The following is a 17247-nucleotide window of genomic DNA, read 5'->3' as shown; positions in this document are numbered from 1 at the left end:
TTGAACCTCAGTGTCCTTGTCCAGATCTACAAGGAGATGTCTGGAATCCAACACACAGACGCAGACGCACAGACGCAGGAGGAGCAAATGGCAGCCTAGTCTGTTGTTGCCTGAAGCCCCACGTGAAATTTGCCGTGTCGGTGCCACTGCCTTCAGGGTGCGTATGAGCTGAGCAAGTCCCGGTGGCGTGTCCTTCTACCAAAGAGAATAATCTGCGCCTTCTACTGAGATCAGATGAACTGAGGTAGTCATCGTGATTATGTATATTTATGTTTTCTTATATTTGTGTATCTGTACGTTATTACGTTTACATAGGCATTTGTAAACTGGGAATCCTTCGTTTAGTATAATACTCTATTCAGTTGCATATAAATTCCTAACATTGTTCTTCCTGTTCTATCTCAGAGATTAGACCTTTCATGGGTATTTGTGAACCATGGAGGGGACAGTGGGCCTCTATTCCCTTTACCAATCAACAGCCAAGAACGGACAGAAGACCGGTTCTGCATTATGTTCTTGAGCCTTGTCTGCACTCACTATTCTACCTTTCCTATGATGACTCTGCATCCTGGCTAGTGAAGTTAACCAAAACTTCCAATCACAGGATTATTAATAAAAGCTCTACTAATGCTTATTGATTTTATGGCAAAAGGGACTTTTCTCAGTTTAAGAGTATTTGGATACCAAGGGTAATATCAGAGCTGTTCGAGATACATGCTCAGTTTAGTCAAACTACATCAGCTTAGCTGCTAGTCACATTGAAACTTCAGAGGGAACTATGTGAAAAAAACAGATAGTTAATACTCTACTGTATACTTGAAATTTGCTCAAATAGATCTTCAACGTTCTTACCACACACACACTCACGTACACATGATAACTATGTGAGGCGATGGATTGATTATGGTAATCACTTCACAGTGTATGTACCTATCAAATCATTACACTGTATACCTTGTATATGATTTTGTCGATTACAACTCAAACTGGGAAGAAAAAGAAAGGCATCCAAATTATAAAGGTATGAGTATCTGTTTACAGATGATGTAACTGATTACCTTAAAAAAAATCCAAAGGAATCTACAAAACTACCACCAGGACTACTAGGTCGGTTTTGCAAGGTTGGAAAATCCAAGATCAACATGTAAAAGTCTACAAACATCAGTAGTATCTGTATATACTACCAGCAAACAATCCCCACAGCATAAAAATATGTAACACTTAGGTATAAATGGGACACGTATTTGAAAGACCTACATAGGTACAACTAAAACACCACTGAGACAACCTAAGTAAGTAAAGAAACATGATGTCCACTTAGGTCAGAAGAGTCTGTATTGCTAAGGCGCCCCTCTCCCCCAGTTGATCTACACGTTTAGCATAACTCCTATAAAAATCCCATCAAGGTTCTTTTGTTTTTGTTGAAATTGAGACAGTGAATCTAAAATTTACATTGAAATGCAGAGAAGACCCTGAACTCACCTCCTCCACCAAGGCACCAAACGTACACATATTTATTGTAGAGGAATTCCTCCTGAAGAACTGACTGAACAGCTTCCAAACGACAAAAGACAGACCCCGCAGAGAACTGTGGGAGAGCTAGAGACACAGTTGCGAGAACACCCACCCTGATGCTGCAAAGCGCAGTAAGGAGGGATGGTACTTTGAGACACGGAGCAGAACTGTTTGCCCTGGGGCACAGGAGAAAGAGCCCTGGTTTCACAGGGTAACTGGAATATAAAAGAACCAGCCCTGAGGAGCTGTTGGAACTCTCTGGATCAGAGGGGCTTCCTTTCCCCCTCCACCTTGAGAGTGTGGAGGAGAGTGGGGTCTGCGAGCCCGGGCTGGCCTGCCACCTCGGTAAATCCCAAGCCCCCAGCCTGCCCCAACCCGAGCCATCCCACCAAGGTGACCTCAGCATGGTGAACACTTCACCACTGGTCAGTGCTCATTACAGTGCTCACCCTGGCTCCAGTCCCCCTGCCGGGGTACGCCTTGAACTGAGCACCCCAGGACACCACAGCCTGCACTCCAGCTTCAGCTGTCCTGCCAGAGTGTCTTTTGTGCAGACAGCCCCAGGAAGGCCCTGGCCCATGCCCCCCCACATCTCCAGTCATCCCACCAGAACAGCCCCAGCATGAAGTGCCCCAGGACTCCCAGCCCACAGCAGCCACAGCTCCAACTGGCCAGCTACAGTCAGGAGGCACAGAGTCTACACAGGGGACCATCATACACAGGCATTCCTCTAAGTTTAGGACAGTAGCTGTTCTTCCTAATTCACAGAAATACACACAGGAAGTCAAGCAAAATGAGGACACAACAGAATGTGTGCCCAACAAACAGGACAAAACCTCAGAAAGACAACTAAAAGGAACAGAGGCAACCAATCTACCTAATAAATAGTCCAAAGTAATGGTCATGAAGATGCTCACCAGGCTGGAGAGAAGAGGGGATGAAGTACAGAGAACAACTAGATGAAGTAAGAACGTCAACAAAGAGATTAAAAAATATATTGGGGTGCCTGGGTGTCTCAGTCAGTTGGGCGTCAGACTTCAGCTCAGGTCATGATCTCACAGTCTGTGAGTTCGAGCCCTGTGTCAGGCTCTGTGCTGACAGCTCGGAGCCTGGAGCCTGCTTCGGATTCTGTGTCTCCCTCTCTCTCTGCCCCTCCCCTGCTCATGCTCTGTCTCTCTCTGTCTCAAAAATAAATAAAAACATTTTAAAAAATTTAAAAAAATATGTTACAGAGAACCAAAGTTGAAGAATACAATAACTAAAATGAAAAATACAGCAGAGGGAATCAATAGCCAGAGTAGAGGATACACAAGAACAGATCTGCAATGTGGAAGATAGGCTTATGGAAAGCACCCAAGCTTACAGCAAAGAGGGGAAAAAAAATAACTAGGATGGGTTAAGAATCTCTTGGACAACATCAATTGAATAAACATTGACATTACAGGAATTCCAGAAGGAGAAGAGACAGAGAAAGGGGCATGAAACTGATTTTAAGAAACAACAGCTGAAAACTTATTGAACCTGGGAAAGGAAACAGACATTCATGTTCAGGAAGCATGAGGGTACGAAACAAGGAACCCAAGAAGGACCACACCATGACTCAGATTTGAAATGCCAAAGATTAACGATAAACAGAATTTAAAAAGCAACAAAGAAAGAAGCTCTTGGTGAAGGGCTAGGGAAACCCTATAAGACTATCAGCTGATTTCTCAGCAGCAACTCTGCAGGCTTCAATGGAGTGACGCAAGATACTCAAAGTGCTGAAAGGGAAAAACCAACAACCAAGAATACTGTACTCAACAAGGTTATCATTCAGAATTGAAGGAGAGAAAGGCTTCCTTAGACCATGAAAAGTTAAAGGAGATGTTCACCATTCAACTGGTCTTACAAGAATTGTTAAAGAATTGTTATACAACTAAAAAATTTTATCAGTAAAAGCAAATATACAATAAGAGTAGTAAAGCAATCACTTAGAAAACAAGTATAAATGTTAAAAGACAAAAGTAGTAAAATCATTTATACCTAAAAAATCAGTTAAGGGACTCACAAAATACAAAGATGTAGGAAAAAAGACAATCTATACATAAAATGTGGAGGAGTAAAAATGAAATTCTCTTAGAACATGTTCAAACTTAAGTGACCGTCAACTTAATATAAACTGCTATATACTTAGGATGTTATTTATGAACGTTGTGGTAACCATAGGTCAGAAACCTGAAATCAATACACAGACTCAGAAAGTCAAGTGTAACCCTGAAGATAGTCATTCATCACAAAGCTAGAGCAAGAAAATGAACAGAGAAGAATTACAAAAACAATCAGAAAACAATTCGCAAAATGGCAAATGCTCTAAATGTAAATGGTCTAAATGCTCCAATGAAAAAACATTTGGGGTAACTAAATGGATTTAAAAATCAAGACTCTATGTTACCTACCGGACTCACTTCAGACCTAAGGACACATATACACTGAAAATAAAGGGATGGAAAAAGATATTCCATGCAAATGGAAGCAAAAAAAAAAAAAGCCATGGTAATAATACTTATTTTACACAAAATGGACTTTAAAACAAAGACATGCATTACATAATGATAAGGGGTCAATTAAACCAAAGGGTGTAATAATTGAAATTATCTATGGACCCAACAATGAAGCACCCAAAACATAAAGCAAATATTAACAGACACGAAGGGAAAAACTAAAGTAATATACTCACAGTTAGAGGACTTGAACACCCCACTTACATCGAAGGATAGGACCTGCAGGCAGAAAATTGAACAGTATCCTTGAACATCATATTATACCAGCTGCATTTAACAGATGTATATAAAACATTCCATCCAAAAACAATAGAATACATGTTCTTTTCAAGTACACAACATTCTCCAGGGTAGATCACATGTGAGACCACAAAGAGTCTTCATATATTTAAGAAGACTGAAATTGTATCATGCATCTTTTCCAACTACAGAACTATAAAATTAGAAATGAATTACAAGGAAAAACAAAAGTTGAAGAACTACAAACACATGGAAGCTAAACAACATGCTCCTAAAGACCCAATGGACCAACAAAAAAGCAAAGAGGAAATTTAAAAAACAACAAAGATGGGGTGCCTGGGTGAATCAGTTCATTGAGTGTCAGATTCTTGATTTTGGCTTGGCTCATGATCCCAGGGTTGTGGGATCGAGCCCTGCAAAGGGTTTTGCACTGAGTGTGGAGCCTGCTTAAGATTCTCTCTCCCTCTGCCCCTCTCCCCTGCTCATCCACTTGTTCTCTAAATATAAAGAATAAAACATCCTTAATACATAAATACATAAATATATGAAGATAAGTGAAAATGGAAACACAAGAGTCCAAAATCTTTTGGATCCAGCAAAACCTGTGCTAAGTGGGAAATTCACAGTGATACAAGAAACAGGAAAAATCACAAGTACACAACCTAACTGTACACCTAAAGGACCTAGAAAAGAACAAATAAAATCCAAAGTTACTAGAAAGAAGGAAATAATAAAGATCAGAGCACAAATAAATTAGAAACTTAAAAAACAGTAGAAAAGATCAGTGAAGCCAAGAACTGGTTCTTTCAAAAGATAAACATAACTGATAAACCTTTGGCCAGATGCAGCAAGAAAAAATGAGAGAGGACCCAAATAATAAAATCAGCGATGAAAGAAGAAAAGTAATAACCAAAGTAATAACCAACACCACACACACACACACACACACAAACGAAGGATTATCAGTACTACAGAAAATCATATACAAGCAAATTGGAGAGCCTAGAAAAAGTGGATACATTTCTGGAAACACAAAATCTTCCAAAACTGAATCAGGAACAAACAGTAATTATGAAAGGTGCAAAAACTAATAAGAAACTGAATCAGTAACCAAAAATTCCCAAAGAACAAAAGTCCAGAACCAGATAGATTCATAGGAGAGTTCTACCAAACATTTAAAGAAAAGTGAATAATCATTCTACTCAAACTATTCCAAAAAATAGAAAAGGAAGAAAAGTTTCTAAATACATTCTATAAGGCCAGCATTACCATTATACTAAAAGCAGACAAAGATGCACACATGAAGGAAGGAAGGAAGGAAGGAAGGAAGGAAGGAAGGAAGGAAGGAAGGAAGGAAGGAAGGAAGGGGAGGGGAGGGAAGGAGGAAGGGAGGGAGGAAGGAAGGAAGTTAGAAAAATTACAGGTCAATATCCCTGATAAATATGGATGCAAAAATCCTCAACAAAATATTAGCAATCTACATTCAAAAATACATTAAAGGGATCATTCCCCACAATCAAGTGAGATTTATTTCTGGGATGCAAAGATGGTTCAATATTCACAAGTCAATCAATGTTATACATGACATTAACAAAATGAAGCACAAAAATCATATGATCATGACAAATAATATAGAAAACTGAACTAAATTCAACATCTTTTCAGAATAAAAACTCTCAACTAAGTGAGCTTACAGGGAACATATGTCAACATAATTAAGGTCATCTATGAAAACCCAAAGCTAACATCACACTCAATGATGAAAAACAGAGAGCTTTCCCTCTAAGGTGAGGAATTAAGGCACTTGCCACTTGTACTCAACATAGTACTGGAAGCCGTAGCCATAGCCATCAAACAAGCAACAAAAGGCACCCAAATTGGTAAGGAAGAAGTAAAACTCAGTATTTGTGGATGACATGATACAATACATACAAAACCCTAAAGATGCCACCAGAAAACTATTAAAATAAATTCAGTATAGTTTCAGGGTACAAAATTAACATACAGAAATAATCAGTTCTGATTCTGTACCCTAATAACAAAGTGGCAGAAAGAGACACTAAGAAAACAATCTCATTTATAATTGCACCAAAAATAATACAATACCTAGGCATAAACTTAACCACGGAGGTGCAAGACCTGTACTCTGAACATGATAAAACCCTGATGAAAGCAATTGAACATGACTCAAATGCAAAGACATACTATGCTCACAGACTGGAAAAGTTTATATTATTAAAATATCCATACTACCCAGATCAATTTACAGATTCAATGCAATCTTTACCGAAACACCAACACCATTTTTCATAGAACTAAAACAAGTAAAAGTAAAATATGCATGGAACCACATAAGACTCTTCAGAGCCAAGCCGAATTTGAGGAAAAAAGAATGAAACTAGAGGTACCAAAATCCTGTATTTCAAGATGTACTACCAAGTTATAATAATTAAAACAGTATGGTACTGGCACCAAAATAGACACATAGATCAAAAGAACAAAATAGCCCACAAATAAACCAACAATTTTAGGTTCAATTAATCTTAAAAAAGGAGGCAAAAACAAGCAATGGGAAAAGATGTCTCCTCAACAAATAATGCAAACAGTGGACAACTACATGCATAAGAATGAAACTGGACCACTTTCTCATACCATACACAAAAATAAATTCAAAACGGATTTAAAGACCTAAATGTGAGACCTGAAATATACAATTCCTAGGAAAAAACAACTCCGTAATCTGTGTGACAATGATCTTAGCAACATTTTTCTAGTTTTTAAAGTTTATTATTTTGAGAGAGAGAGAAAGAGAGAAAGAGAGAACGTGAGTAGGGGAAGTGCAGAGGGACAGAGAGAATCCCAAATAGGGTCTGCACTGCCAGTGAGGGGCTTGAACTCATGAACTGTGAGATCATGGCCTGAGCCGAAATTGAGAGTTTGACACTTAACTGACTGAGCCACCAAGGTGCCCTGCAACATTTTCCTAGACTGGTCTTATCAGGTAAGGGAAACAAAAGTAAAACTATTGGGACTGCATCAAAATAAAAAGCTCCAGCACAGCAAAGGAAACCATCAACAAAATGAAATGGCAACCTACTAAATGGGAGAAGATATTTCCAAGATAAAAGGGTAACATCCAAAATGTAAAAAGGAACTTATATAGCTCAACAGCAAACAATAAAAAGAATCCAATTTTAAAATGAGTAGTGGACCTGAATAGACATTTTTCCAAAAAAGTCATACATGTGTCCAACAGATGAATGCAAAGATGCTTAACGTCTCTAATCATTAGAGAAATGGAAATCAAAACCACAATGAGATACCACCGTACCCATGTGAGTATGGCTAGGATGAAAAAGACAAGACATAACAAGTGTTGGTGAGGATGAGGGCAATAAGGAACCCTCATTCACGGAAAATGTATATCGTGAAGCCACTGTGGAAAAAACAAGATGGAGGTTTCTCAGAAACTAAAATCAGAAATACCATATGATCCCGTAATTCCACCAGTGTGTATTTAGCCAACAAAAACACTAATTTGAAAAGATTTATGTACTCTTACTTTTCTTGCAGCACTGTTACAAAAGTCGAGATAAGGGAGCAACCTAAGTGTCCATCCATAGATGATGGGTAAAGATGTGTTGTATACACGCTCTCTGGAATATTACTCAGTCATCAAGAAGAATGAGATTTTGTCATTTGCAACAACATGGATGGACCCAGTGGGTATCATGTTATAGGAGATAAGTCAGACAGACATAAACCATATCATTTTGCATATTTGTCAAATCTAACGAACAAAAAACAGAAACAGACCTACAAATACAGAGTTGAGAACAAACTGAAGGGTACCAGAGGAATGGGGACAGTGGGCAAAATGGGTGATGGGGAGTGGGAGGTACAGGCTTTCAGTTATGGAATGAATAAGTAGGGAGGAAGGGAATAGCATAGGGAATACAGTAAAAATTACTGCAATAGTGTTGTATCGTGAGAGATGGAGCTATACTTGTAGAAAGCAGAGAATAAGGTATAGACTTGTGGAATCAGTAGGCTGTACAACTGAAATGAAATACTGTGTGTCAACTATACTTTAATAAAAAATATATACCCCAAAAATATATAAGGAACATGACTCAATAGCAAAACCCCTGCAAGTAATCCAATTTAAAAACAAGAAAAGGACCTGAATAGACACTTTTCCAAAGAAGACCTATAAATGGCCAAGAGGTGCTCAACATCACTAATCATTAGTGAAATGTAAATCAATGATAGATAAACAATGATCTATCATCTCACACCGGTCACAATGGCTGGTATCAAAAAGGAGAGGTACTTGCGATGCTGGGCGCTGACAGCATGGAGCCTGCTTGGGATTCTCTCTCTCCCTCTCTCTCTCTGCCTCTGCCCCCCGCTCTCTTTCTCTCAATATAAATAAACAAACTTAAAAAAAAAAAAAGATGAGATATCAGATGTTGGTGACAATGTGGAGAAAAGGGAACCCTCGTGCTCTGTGGTGGGAACATAAATCAGTGCAGCCACTATGGAAAACACTAAGGAGGTTCCTGAAAAAATGAAAAACAGAACTACCATAGGAGCCAGCATTCCATTTCTGGGTACATACTCAACAAAAATGAAATCCCTATCTTGAAGAAAAAAAACCTGAATATTCATGGCAACATTACAATAGCTAATGCATGGAAGCAACCTAAGTGTCCATCAACAGATGAAGATTACTTAGCCATGAAAAGGAAGGAAATTCTGCCATTTGCAGCAACATGAATGAAACGTGAGGTTATTATGCCAAGTACCATAAGTCAGGCAGATAAAAACAAGTATTCTATCTGACTTATATGTGGAATCTAAGAAAATCGATGTCACAGAAACAGACTGCTGGTTGCCAGGGGTGGTAGAAATGGGGGAAGGTGGTCAAAGAGTACAAACATTCAGTTACAAGACAGGGGACGTACATTAAGTCCTGGGGACGTAATGTACAGCATGGTGACCAGTTAACGACAGTGCATTGTGTATTTGAAAGTTTCGAAGAGTAGATTTTAAAAGTTCTCACCACACGCAAAAAATCATTACGTGAAAGTGATGGATGTGTTCACTAATCCTCTTGTGGCCATCATTTTGCAATATATATATGTCTATCAAATCATTATGTTACCTTAAACTTACACAATAGGTTATATGTGAATTACATCTCGATGAAGTAGAAAAGTCCAAAAATTTAACTCAAAATGGTTCGTACATCTAAATGTAAAATCTACGACTATAAAACTTCTCAAAGAAAACATGGGAGAATACTTTTGTCATTTTTAGTTAGACAAAGATTTCTTACATATAACATCAAAAGCACAATCCATAAAAGAATAAATTGGTATTAGAACTTCATCAAAATTAATAACCCTGTTCTTCAAAAACACTGATTAGAGAATGATAGGAAAAAAAGCCACAACTTGGAGGAAAACACTTGCAAATCGTGTATCTGAATCAGAGTGTGTATTTAGAACATATAAACAGCTCTTACAAGTCGATAAGAAACCCAGTTTTTAGAAAGATAAGACATCTGAACAAATGCTCACTCAGAAAGATCTGTGAATGTCCAATAAGTGAATACAAAGAGGTTCATTATTACTAAGTATGAAAATGGAAATTAAAACCACAGTGAGCTACTAGTACACAACAATTAGAACGACTAAAATTCAACGGACTCAATAGATTGCCCATTCTTCTCCTAGGTGAAATAAAACATATGTCCCACAAAGACTTGTAGATGAATGTTCATAGGACCGTTATTTGTAGCCAGATGGGAAGCAGATTGAATGTTCATCAACAGAATGAGCAAACGGGCATAGCTATCCAATGGAACACTACTCCACAATAATCAGTTTCCTGATACAAGGAACAGGATGAATCTCGAAATAATTATCAAAAGTATATTCAGAGAGTACAAGAAATGCAACAAAAAAGGAGCCCACAGGCTATGTCTATGTTTATAGAGAGTTCTGGAAAGCAAAGATTCATCTACAGTCGCAGAAAGCAGATCCATTAGTATTGGGGTGCAAGGGACGGGAAGGGGCAGCACAGAGGAATTACAAAGAAGTACAAGAAGGAGCGTCTGGCTGGCTCAGTCAGTAGAGCATGTGACTCCTGATCTCAGGGCTGTAAATTCCAGTTTGGGGGTGGAGATTACTTAACAACAAACAAAACAAAGGGCTACAAGGAAACTTTTTGTAGTATGGGATACAATCATTATTTTGACGTGATGGTGTCACAGATTTATACATATCAAAACTTTTCTGATTGTATGCTTTCAGTACACACTTTTATATCAATGTCTTTTGTTAAGTTTATTTTATTTTTATCTTTTTAAGTTTATTTATTTTGACAGAGATAAAGACAGAGCAAGTGGGTGAGGGGCAGAGAGAGAGGGGGAGAGAGAATCCCAAACAGGTTCTGTGCACGGCCAGCACAGAGCCCAATGTGGGGCTCAAACTCACAAAACTGTGAGATCATGACCTGAGCTGAAATCAAGAGTCAGATGCTCAAATGACTGAGCCACCCAGGGGTCCCTCAACATGTCTTGATAAAGTTGTTAAACTTAAAAACAAAAATTTTTATATTAACATAATAGCTGCAGGGGTGCCTGGGTGGCTCAGGTGGTTAAGTGTCTGACTTCTGCTCAGCTCATGATCTCGTGGTTCATGAGTTCCAGCCCCGCATCGGGCTCTGGGCTGAGAGCTCAGAGCCTGGAGCCTGCTTCGGATGTTGTGTCTCCCTCTCTCTCTGCCCCTGCCCTGCTCATGCTCTGTCTCTGTCTCTCAAAAACAAGCATTTAAAAAATAATAGCTACCATGGTATTCTTGGTTGTTCAACTGTATTTAGTTCTTCTTCTTATTATTATTTAAAAAAATTTTTTTTTCAACATTTTTATTTATTTTTGGGACAGAGAGAGACAGAGCATGAATGGGGGAGGGGCAGAGAGAGAGGGAGACACAGAATTGGAAACAGGCTCCAGGCTCTGAGCCATCAGCCCAGAGCCTGACGCGGGGCTCGAACTCACAGACCGCGAGATCGTGACCTGGCTGAAGTCGGACACTTAACCGACTGTGCCACCCAGGCGTCCCTAGTTCTTATTATTTAATGCAGTGGTAATACATTTGTTCAGCCCTATTAGGGCATATACTTTTCCATCTACATGGATGTTCCATGTAACTGAGGTTTGAGTGGTTACCATATTGGAGAATGCTTATTTGAACCGTTTTTTTTTTATTTATTTTTTAATTTTTTTAACGTTTATTTATTTTTGACACAGAGAGAGACAGAGCATGAATGGGGGAGGGTCAGAGAGAGAGGGAGATACAGAATCCGAAGCAGGCTCCAGGCTCTGGGCCATCAGCCCAGAGCCCGACACGGGGCTCGAACTCATGGACCACGAGATCATGACCTGAGCTGAAGTCGGACGCCCAACCAACTGAGCCACCCAGGCGGCCCTGAACCATTTTAAAGATAAATCTTTGTTTAATGTATCACAGCCTCCTTTGCTTTTTGAAACACAAAATACAGAAACCGAGAAATCTTTTCTGTATGTCACAGACTGCCATGGCCACAGCTGCAGCACAAACAGAAAGTACTGTGCGTGAAGTTAGCTGATACTATGTACAGGTTTACCTTTGCTTTTCTTCACAAGGAAGTTCAGACTGTTTGCAAAACTGTATTGAATTCAAAAAGGAAATACAGAATTGAAGGAATCAAAAGGGGAAAAAAAAGAACACAGACTGGCAAACACTCATCCCAGAGAAACTATTAGTGAGTAAGGACACTGTTGTCATCAGGGGTCTTCTGGGAAAGGGACAGAAATTCCAGCGGGTTAGCTGTTAACTGCTGTGGGATTCCTTTTACAATATATGTAAATCAAACCATCAAGCTGTGTGACTTAAAATGACATAGTGATGGATGTCAGCCACTTCTCAATAAAACTGGGGGAAAAATCTAGTGCAGTGGAACAGAACACATATACACTAATATTCAGGAACTTTACATTTAAGGGGTAGTACAGGTATAATGCTGACTAAAGGAACAGGATAATATTTATGCTTTTCCCCCTAATTTTAATACAGTACTACTACTCAAAATATGTGCCATGTCAAAACTATGTCTTCAGATCTGACAAAAAAGTCCTTTCCAGAAAACTGTATCATTATAACATTTTAGAACCTACAAATACCTAAAAGGTCATATAATTTTAAACCACTTACTGAATTACATTATTAATAAGTAACACTGAAAAGAAATATTCAATTACTACTAGAGATTATATAGTCGATTTAAGATTCTTTCCTAACCCAGGGGTGATGACTAATAATTTCTTGGATATTCTTCATGAAGTTTAATACCCAAGCACACATTTTGCCTGTTTAACACCATTACAAGGAGGCTATAAAGTTGTGATGGCTTGCAGTAAATCTCAGATAATTCTCTATTAATAAATAAAAACCATTTTTTAATAGGAGATACTTGAAATAATGGGTGCAGATACAAATGTAATAAACACTCTTAAAAACACCCCCTAAATTTAAAATATTAACATTTTATTAGTTTTTCATCTTTTCCCTTTAAGAAAAAAAATCAGATTGAATTTGGGGTCAATTCGGGATCCCTTTTCTGAATCCAGGGACTCCTTTCTTTCCCCACTGACTGTTCTCCTGAATGTTTATTTGCTATTCATATTCCTTTTTAAACAACTCATTCCTATGTGTTGCATAAAGAACCTACAGCATCATTTTATGTGTAACAGAATGTTCCATAATGAAATTATAAGTGATTTATCGAGCAGAATTTACTCAATAAAACAGAAGAATGAATCCACCTCATTTCTATGCACTCACTTCTTCTACTCTGTTGAATATCTCCTATACTTACCTACATCATGGGCAGATGTCAGAACTTTCTAGTCATTTTGAGCTGTCAAAGCTCTGTTGAAAATTCAAATTTCAGGCCAACATGGTGGAGAATAAGGGGGATCCATACTGCCCACGTCTCTCAAACAAAGAAGTGCTGAAGCCAAAGGACTCTGAACCCCAAGAGTCTGGGAGGAAAAGAGACTGAATCTAACAGGAAGAAAATGGGACAACTTGAGAAATGATAGGAACTCCGAGGAACAAATCAAAGCACATCTGGTGGAGGGTCCAAAACATCACTACGAGTAGGAAAGTCACAACAACAGAGAACAAGTAATAACACGCTCCAAAAAACACCACCTGAATGGCCAGGCCCTGGACAGTGTATGACCCTCCTTTAAGATAACAGTGCTCACAGGTGCAGAGCACACAACAAACTTTTAAAACTCATATGGGACAGAAAACTAGCCAAAATGATGAAACAAAAGAATTCTCCTCAAAAAGAATTCCAGGAAGAAGTGACAGGTAACAAACTGATCAAAACTGATTTAAGCAATATAACTGAACAAGAATTTAGAATAATAGTCATAAAATTAATCACTGGGCTTGAAAAAAGCATAGACAGTGGAGAATCTATTGCTACGGAGATCAAGGGACTAAAAAATAGTCATGATGAATTAAAAAATGCTATAAATGAGGTGCAAAATAAAATGGAGGTGGCCACAGCATGGATTGAAGAAGCAGAGGGGAGAATAGGTGAATTAGAAGATAAAATTATGGAAAAAGAGGAACCTGAGAAAAAGATTTAAAAAATCCAGGATTACAAGGGGAGAATTAGAGAACGAAGTGATTCAATCAAATGGAACAATATCCGTGTCAGGAATTCCGGAAGAAGAAGAGAGACAGAGGGGCCAAAGGTGTACTTGAACAAATCATAGCTGAGAACTTCCCTGATCTGGGGAAGGAAAAAGGCACTGAAATCCAAGAGGCACAGAGAACTCCCTTCAGACGTAACTTGAATCGATCTTCTGCATGACATATCATAGTGAAACTGGCAAAATACAAGGATAAAGAAAGAATTCTGAAAGCAGCTAGGGATAAACATGCTCTAACATGTAAAGGGAGACCAATAAGACTAGTGACGGATCTGTCTACTGAAACTTGGCAGGCCAGAAAGGAATGGCAGGAAATCTTCAATGTGATGAACAGGGAAAATATGCAGCCAAGAATCCTTTATCCAGAAAGTCTGTCATTCAGAATAGAAGGAGAGATAAAGATCTTCCCAAACAAACAAAAACTGAAGGAATTCATCACCATTGAACCAGCCCTACAAGAAATCCTAAGGGAGTCTCTGTGAGTGAAATGTTGCAAGGACCACAAAGTACCAAAGACATCACCACAAGCATGAAACTTACAAACATCACAATAACTCTAAACCCATATCTTTCAATAATAACACTGAATGTAAATGGACTCAATGCTCCAACCAAAAGACACAGGGTATCAGGATGAATAAAAAAACAAGACCCATCTATTTGCTGTCTACAAGAGACTCATTTTAGACCCGAGGACCCCTTCACATTGAAAGTGAGGGAATGGACAACTATCTATCATGCTACTGGAAGTCAAAAGAAAGCTGGAGTGGCCATACTTAGACAAACTAGACTTTAAATTAAAGGCTGTAACAAGAGATGAAGAAGGGCATTATATAATAATTACAGGGTCTATCAATCGGGAAGAGCTAACAATTATAAATGTCCATGCACCAAATTTAGAGACCCCCAAATGTATAAAACAATCACAAACATAAGTAACCTTATTGATAAGAATGTGGTAATTGCAGGGGACTTTAATACTCCACTCACAACAATGGATCATCTAGACAGAGAATCAGTAAAGAAACAATGGCCCTGAATGATACATTGGACCAGATGGACTTGACAGATATATTTAGAACTCTGCATCCCAAAGCAACAGAATATACTTTCTTGTCGAGTGCACATGGAACATTCTCCAAGATAGATCACATACTGGGTCACAAAACAGCCCTTAATAAGTATAAAAGAATTGAGATCATACCATGCACACTTACAGACCACAATGCTATGAAACTTGAAATCAACCACAGGATAAAGTCTGGAAAACCTCCAAAAGCAAGGAGGTTAAAGAACATCCTACTAAAGAATGAATGGGTCAACCAGGCAATTAGAGAAGAAATTTAAAAATCTACAGAAACAAATGAAAATGAAAATACAACAATCCAAACCCTTTGGGATGCAGCAAAGGCAATCCTAAGAGGAAAATACAATGCAACCCAGGCCTATCTCCAGAAACAAGAAAAATCCCAAATACAAAATTTAATAGCACACCTAAAGGAAATAGAAGCAGAACAGCAAAGACAGCCCAAACCCAGCAGAAGAGGAGAAATAATGAAGATCAGAGCAGAAATAAACATATAGAATGCAAACAAACAAACAAACTGTAGAGCAGATCAATGAAACCAAGAGCTGGTTTTTTGAAAAAATAAACAAAATTGATAAACCTCAAGCCAGGCTTCTCAAAAAGAAAAGGGAGAGGACCCAAAGAGATAAAATCATGAATGAAAATGGAATTATTACAAACAATCCCTCAGAAATGCAAGCAATCATCAGGGAATACTATGAAAAATTATATGCCAACAAAATGGACAACCTGGAAGAAATGGACAAATTTCTAAACACACACACACACACACACAGACTACCAAAAGTCAAACGGGAAGAAATAGAAAATTTGAACAGACCCATAACTAGTGAAGAAATTGAATCAATTATCAAAAATCTCCCAACAAATACGAGTCCTGGACCAGATGGCTTCCCTGGGGAATTCTACCAGACATTTAAAGCAGATATAGTATCTATCCATCTCAAGCTGCTCCAAAAAATAGAAAGGGATGGAAAACTTCCAGACTCATTCTATGAAGCCAGCATTACTTTGATTCCCAAACCATACAGAGACCCAACAAAAAAAAGGGAACTACAAGCCAATATCCCTGATGAATATGGATGCAGAAATTCTCAACAAGATACTGGCACATCGAATTCAACAGCATATAAAAAGAATTATTCACCATGATCAAGTGGGATTCATTCCTGGGATGCAGGGCTGGTTCAATATTCGCAAATCAATCAATGTGATACATTACATTAATAAAAGAAAAGATAAGAACCATATGATCCTGTCAATCGATGCAGAAAAAGCATTTGACAAAATACAGCATCCTTTTTTAATAAAAACCCTTGAGAAAGTTGGGATAGAAGGAACATACTTAAACATCATAAAAGCCATTTTAAAAAGCCCACAGCTATTATCACCTCAATGGGAAAAACTGAGAGCTTCCCCCTGATACCAGGAACATGACAGGGATGTCCACTCTGACCACTGTTATTTAACATAGTGTTGGAAGTCCTAGCATCAGCAATCAGACAACAAAATTCAATCAAAGGCATCAAAATTGGCAAAGATGAAGTCAAACTTTCACTTTTCGCAGACGACATGATACTCTACATGGAAAACCCGACAGACTCCACCAGAAGTCTGCTAGAACTGATACACGAATTCAGCAAAGCCGCAGGGTACAAAATTAATGTACAGAAATCAGTTGCATTTTTATATACCAATAATGAAGCAACAGAAAGAGAAATAAATTGCACCAAGAATCATAAAATACCTAGGAATAAATCTAACCAAAGATGTAAAAGATCTGTATGCTGAAAACTATAGAAAGCTGATGAAGGAAACTGAAGAAGATACAAAGTAATGGAAAAACATTCTGTGCTCATGGATTGGAAGAATAAATATTGTTAACATGTCAATACTACCCAAAGCAATGGACACATTCAATGCAATCCCAATCAGAATGGCACCAGCATTCTTCTCAAAGCTAGAACAAGCAATCCTAAAATTTGTATGGAACCACAAGAGACCCCAAATAGCCAAACTAATATTGAAGAAGAAGACCAAAGCAGGAGGCATCACAATCCCAGACTTCAGCCTGTACTACAAAGCTA

The 17247-nt window shown here is 38.3% G+C and overlaps 2 protein-coding genes across 2 annotated transcripts in view; one reads left to right on the top strand and one right to left on the bottom strand.

Moving 5' to 3' along the window:
* CEP120 (centrosomal protein 120) overlaps positions 1-599 on the top strand; it is a 76453-nt gene extending 75854 nt beyond the window's left edge. Inside the window, exons 21-22 of the mRNA XM_027076816.2 lie at positions 25-157; positions 406-599. Of these exons, the coding sequence (XP_026932617.1) occupies positions 25-157; positions 406-576 (304 nt within the window). The 3' untranslated portion in view covers positions 577-599. The remainder of the gene's footprint in view (positions 1-24; positions 158-405) is intronic.
* A 3462-nt stretch (positions 600-4061) lies between these two features.
* PRDM6 (PR/SET domain 6) overlaps positions 4062-17247 on the bottom strand; it is a 232337-nt gene continuing 219151 nt past the window's right edge. The window contains exon 8 of the mRNA XM_053220302.1: positions 4062-4274. Within this exon, the coding sequence (XP_053076277.1) occupies positions 4256-4274 (19 nt within the window). The 3' untranslated portion in view covers positions 4062-4255. The remainder of the gene's footprint in view (positions 4275-17247) is intronic.

Source organism: Acinonyx jubatus, chromosome A1 (assembly GCF_027475565.1).
Source record: "Acinonyx jubatus isolate Ajub_Pintada_27869175 chromosome A1, VMU_Ajub_asm_v1.0, whole genome shotgun sequence".
NCBI lineage: Eukaryota > Metazoa > Chordata > Mammalia > Carnivora > Felidae > Acinonyx > Acinonyx jubatus.
This window is presented reverse-complemented; position numbering and strand designations above follow the sequence as displayed.